The sequence below is a fragment of the Pelophylax lessonae genome, assembly GCF_965119305.1.
Source record: "Pelophylax lessonae genome assembly, chromosome: 1".
NCBI classification, from domain to species: domain Eukaryota; kingdom Metazoa; phylum Chordata; class Amphibia; order Anura; family Ranidae; genus Pelophylax; species Pelophylax lessonae.
The window spans coordinates 739,822,977-739,828,818 of NC_138768.1; the positions used below are offsets into that span (position 1 = coordinate 739,822,977).

The 5,842-nt window shown below is 37.6% G+C and overlaps 1 protein-coding gene across 1 annotated transcript; it reads right to left on the reverse strand.

Moving 5' to 3' along the window:
• Positions 1-236: 236 nt before the first annotated feature.
• Positions 237-4,814, reverse strand: GSX2 (GS homeobox 2). The gene is made up of 2 exons (XM_082263700.1): positions 4,375-4,814; positions 237-874 (listed from the first exon to the last, which is right to left on the reverse strand). The coding sequence occupies exons 1-2, from the start codon at positions 4,769-4,771 to the stop codon at positions 534-536; spliced, it is 738 nt and encodes a 245-aa protein (XP_082119826.1). The 5' UTR covers positions 4,772-4,814; the 3' UTR covers positions 237-533.
• Between the last annotated feature and the right edge of the window lie 1,028 nt (positions 4,815-5,842).

The window sequence follows — 5,842 nt, forward strand, 5'->3', positions numbered from 1 at the left end:
TTGCCTTAAGTTCTACTTTAACTGTAAAAATTATAGATTAGTTAATACAAAATAATTGCTAGATAGTTCCAACCTGAAATGAAATAATCCATGTTGACTATTTTGGTTAATAATTAGATCTGATTTTATATTCCCACTAAAAAAGGGTCAAATCAAGTACAATTGGCTGACATTTTTTATTTAAATAAATATAAATATACTGCCGTTTTGTATAAAACTACTCACATGCAGGTGAGTCCTGAACACAGGTATAGAGATTCAATTATTTACAAGCAAATTTTACACAGTATCTACAGATGGAGCTAGTCACCTGCTTGGAGCACAGCACACATGTAAGATCAAATCTGACTCCGACCATTGCATACAACTATACTATGCTCCAGCAATCTGCAATTCTCCAGCTGTTTTTGGAACTGCAAGTCCTCTGGATCAGATGCTGGTACTTGTAGTTCCTCAACAGCCTATGGAGTCCAGTCTATTTTCTATGTAGAGAGGTGCAGGGTGACTGCAGGACAGTTTGTAGGTCACAGCTCCTATAAAGGTGAGATGTCCTTGTCCTCAGTGGTGGATGCTGGGGATAGGGAAGCTTCATCTTCTGAGCCAGGGTAATGAATCTGGCCACTGGCACATTTACAGCCCCCATGGGTGCTCCTCTGAGCCCCCTTGTTCTCTTTCTTGTGCTTCACCCTCCTGTTCTGGAACCAGATCTTCACCTGCTTCTCAGACAGGTTCAGGTAGGTGGCGATCTCAATCCTTCGGAGTCTGGACAGGTACATGTTGGAGGAGAACTCCCTCTCTAGCTCCAGAAGTTGGGTGCTGGTGAATGCTGTCCTCATCCTCTTCCCATTCTGGATCTGGCCACTCTCTGCACCTCCTAAACAAGATTAGCCAAACATTAGTTTACATTAAAAGGTATCCAAATCCAAGTACAGAAATTGATAGTATGGCAGGTTACTAGCCCCTAGATGTGCTGACTGCATTAGTTTTCTTCTTTTCACACAGTTTTCCCTTTATTTTCACCTGGTTATCATGCCATTCCCACCCTAGGGTGACAACCATACTGAGCAGCCTTGTCAACCCAGGACAGGGAGTCCTACATAACACCTCCTTCTCTTCTCCATAAAAGAGGGAGGTGTTTTGCAGTCTTTGGAGATAGCAGGGAACAATGCTAACTGATAACAGTCCAAGGGCAGGGAGCACAGGATTTATTGTTGAGTAGATATAATAAAATTATTTCAGTGGTATATTTATAGGTGTGCACAGCCTATTGCATTAGGGTGTGCACCTCAAAGCTCAAACACTCATGGTGTTGCATGTGTATGTGTGCTTGTGTATCTATATATACTGATGGTGTCAGTAGGGCAGAGATTGGTGTCAGTAGGGCAGTGGATGGTGTCAGTAGCTTTTTTTTTTTATAATTTTATTTTTTATAAATTTTTGTTTACAAAATCTTTTAGGAGCCCTTTAGGGGGCTTTGGTGAAAAATCAGGGGTTTAAACAAGGGGAATCTGCGCCATGCAGGGTGATTGGGGTATGCCCAGGCACACCTGGCACACCCTGTGAGCACACCTATAGGTAAATTTAACAGACCAAAAAAGTGAGAAATTAGGAGACCCTTTTCTCCATTCGCATACACTTTAATTACTTTACCAAATAAGTAAAGGAAACCCCACAGATATACAACTGAATTGAAAGTGTTTGTTCTTTAGCTGACAGCATAGGCTTAACCTATATGACTTTTTGTAAAAAGGCAAACTTAATTCCTTTAGGTTTTCATATACTGCAGGCCTGGGGAGCTCAAATTTCAGAATCTAGGATGGGGAGGAGCTTAAAGTGTATTTCCACTTTTGCAGCAGAGTTGGGATAACATCTACTTTATATTTGTTTTATGTCCTCATTCACATAACATTGCTATGTTTGCCACATTATCAGTTGTAAGCTAGATTTGAATACCAAGCAGTAGATTTACTAAAACTGGTGCACTCTGAATCTGGGGCAGCTGTGCATGGTAGCCAATCAGCTTCTAACTTCAGCTTGTTCAATTAAGCTTTAGCAATAAAGCCTGGAAGCTTAATGGTTTCTATGCAAGGTTGCACCAGATTTTGCACCAGTTTTATTAAACAACCCTGTTTGTCCTAACAAAGGGTTGGATGCTGGGCTTCTCCATTGTATGTTAATAAGAAGTAACCCTACCTGTCCTATGCCTTTCCATTAGGTACACTGAGGTTGATTTACTAAAGGAAAATAGATTTTGCACTTTGCAAAGTGCAATTGCACTCGCAAGAGCAGTTGCTCCAGAGCTTAGTAAATGAGCAGAAGCTCTGCTGACTTCCATCATCCAATCATATGCAAGATGTTTTTTTATTTTTCTTGCACCTGATTGGGTATTGTTATCAAAGTGAAGCTTTACCTTATTTACTAAGTACTGGAGCAACTGTACTTGCAGAGTGCAACAGCATTTTGCAAAGTGCACAGTCTGTTTGCCTTTAGTAAATCAACCCCTCTGAAAATGTTAAGAATTGATTGCAATTTCCTAAGAAAAATCTATGGGGTGCATGTGCCCTGTGTTTTTCTGGTGTTCCAGGTGTCAAAGAGGCTGCCAGCCTACAGCCACCCATAGAAGGGTATAGGCACATAAGTAATGCACTGAATGCACCTAAGGTGCATTGGATGCCATGGCTGTGCCTGTGAGCTACTACAGGCTTCATTCACACAGCCTACCCCCCCCCCCCCCCACACACACACACACACACACACACACATTACAGCCATTGCCATTGAGTTGATTTCAATGGAGATTCACACAGGTGCATAAACATGCACTACATTCAGATCTGTGACACAAAATCCAAGAATCTACATTTGACGATTTGCGTATACATGTATACCATTCGAAAAAAAAAAAAAAAGAACAGGACAACTTTTACACATTAAAAAATGGATCGATTTACTGATCATTTATGCAGCAACTTCTTTACGCAAATATCGGCGCTAGGCTGCGTACAGCCGCCTTCACCCATTCATGTCTATTGATGGCTACAGCACTAGTGTTACAACTCTAGGACAATCTGCACCCCAGAAACACACAGAGGCAGACTGACTAAGAGTTATGAATGTGCACACAATAAATTATGTGAATATTCACTTTAATTAATCAATTATATAAAAGCAACTTTGTGTTTACTTATTTTATCTACATATGATTGGAGTGAATATTTACAAAATGTATTTTGTGAATATTCTCAACTCCTTTGTATGAGAAAAAATGCCCATGGGCATGCAACCTAAAATAGGTAAGAAATGTATTTATTTATTTATTTATTCATTGATTTTTATTTATTTATTTTTTTAGTTATGCTGTGTGAATATAATTCATAACAATTATATTGTTTTCTCAAATTTGACTGCAAAAAGTGCAAATATACTTCTGAATATTTCTCAGATTCAGGCAGTGTTGAAGAAATGATTTCAAAGGCAGTAATATAAAATTATTACAGGCTCATAATGTCATGAAAGAAGACACCTGAAGGTTAATATACTCTTAAGTGAACACATTAATGTTAATGTTCACTTAGCTCTGTGAGTCTTCATTTCAATCCAATCCAATCAAGTGCAAGGAAAATCCCTGTCTTTTAAAAATCCCTCTGCATAAGATTGAGTGTGTCCAGTGAACAGTAAACCGATCATAGAAAGCATTGATAATTGATTTTATATGATCAATATTATGGTTATGTAGCTTGTTCCAAGTTAGTTACCACTTCTCTATGGGACAAATATGCAGACAGACATACACCTGCACTTCAAATATGATGATTACAAATACATTCTTGAACTTTTTTTTTATATATATATAAATAAATATTAATAATGATAAAAATAATAATAATGTATTATTATTATTATATTATTAATAATAATAATAATAATAATTAAAACAATTTAAAAAATAATTTAATAGTTCTATAAACACTTGATTTTTTTAAATATTTATACTATATAAACTAGAAGACCCAAAAAGATAGCTAGCATATACAGTTAAGCAGAGATTAATAAAATAATTGGCAGAATTTAGCAGACTATACTCGATGTTTTTGCAAGGGTTAACCCACTGGCATAATTTATGGTGTATATATATATATATATATATATATATATATATATATACACCCCCCCCATTAGGAAAATACACATTATTCCCCATGAATGATGCCCATAGCAATTCAGAAGCATTTATTAAAGAGAATTGTGTGTAAGCTCCTTCTGCCTGGGTAGCCTTGTTTCATGCAGTCTAGCACACGTCACATTGATGCCCAGAATGTGCCCATATGCCCAGATCTGGAGGAGATGGAGAGAAGTGTTGAAGGTCTTTCTTACCCATTGACAGGCAGTGGAATCTGCGAGGATCCGTCACGTTGTATGAAGGACTGCAGACAGGCGGGTGTGCAGGGTGGACCATGGCTGGGGTGGGCTGCTGGCTCATTCTTTGGCAACACTGGGCATCTCCTCCACCTTGGAACTGGCTCTTGAGAAGAGGGATGCTGCTTCTGGAGGAGTGCAGGTGAGAGCTGACACAGATGGGACACACACAGAAGCTGCCACTTTTCCTGGATGGACACACAGGAGCAGACACAGACATAACTTGAGGGGAGGGCATGCTGATGGGCAAAAAGAAGTCCTGTCCATGGTGGTGATGGTGATGATCATGTAAAGGTGGAGCAGGTCTTGGAGAGTCCTTTATGATCAAAGAATCGACATAAAATGACCTGGACATCTCAGATCCCTTGGGGCAGACAGACAGCTTTCACTCTCTTTCAGATGAGCTTTCCTCTGAAGCTCACACAAGGCTCACAAGGTGCTTATGTTGAATAGCTAAACAAAAGGGTCCCTGGAGAGGGCTGGTCCTAGCGTCACCCACGTGTACCCCCATCCTGGCATTCTACACAGACCAATCGGAGCACGTGATCACAGCTCCATCTCATCCACTTCATTAAAGCCCACTTGATGGCTTGTCCAAGTTAACCAACTAACTGGGGGGAGGAAACTTTGGGAAATGTTTTGTTTGTTCATTTCATTCAGATACAGAAAAGACACTTTGCAGGGAGCAGCAATGACATTTAAACACAGGTTGCAACAAAGTTTCTGAGAAATGTTTATTTGTTATTTTACAGCAGTGTTTGTGACACTATCAGACAAAGGTGCAAGTATTGATTATTAGTAGCATCATTGTTATGGTATCAGAAAAATAAAATTCCCAAGAAAAATTAACTATTGCAACCAATCATAGCCATTACATAGCTTTTTATATCATTTGTATCAGTATGCTTTTTCAGGTGAGCTTTCCTAAAGTGACACTACACTCTGGTTTACAAAAATCTATTCAAGTATATATTCTTCACTAAGAAAAGGTACCTACTATTGCTCTCAGCTTCTTCCAAATCTCCACATTTATTTTTATTTATTTATTTATTTATTTATTAATGTATTATTATTATTATTATTATTATTATTTAGTAGTACTAGTGGTTTTATTTGTTTTATTTCGTTATTTATCTATTTATTTATTCATTTATTTTCGCTGTGAAGAAAAGGTACCTACTAATGCTCTCAGCTTCTTCCAAATCTCCACATTTATTTTTATTTATTTATTTATTATTATTATTATTATTATTATTATTATTATTATTATTATTATTATTATTATTATTATTATTATTTAGTAGTAGTAGTAGTTTTATTTAGTTATTTATCTATTAATTTATTTATTTTCACTGTGATCCAAATTCCTGTTAGAGGGTGGCTACATTTGTTCTCTATGGTCCTACTGTGTGTAAGAATGTAGCCA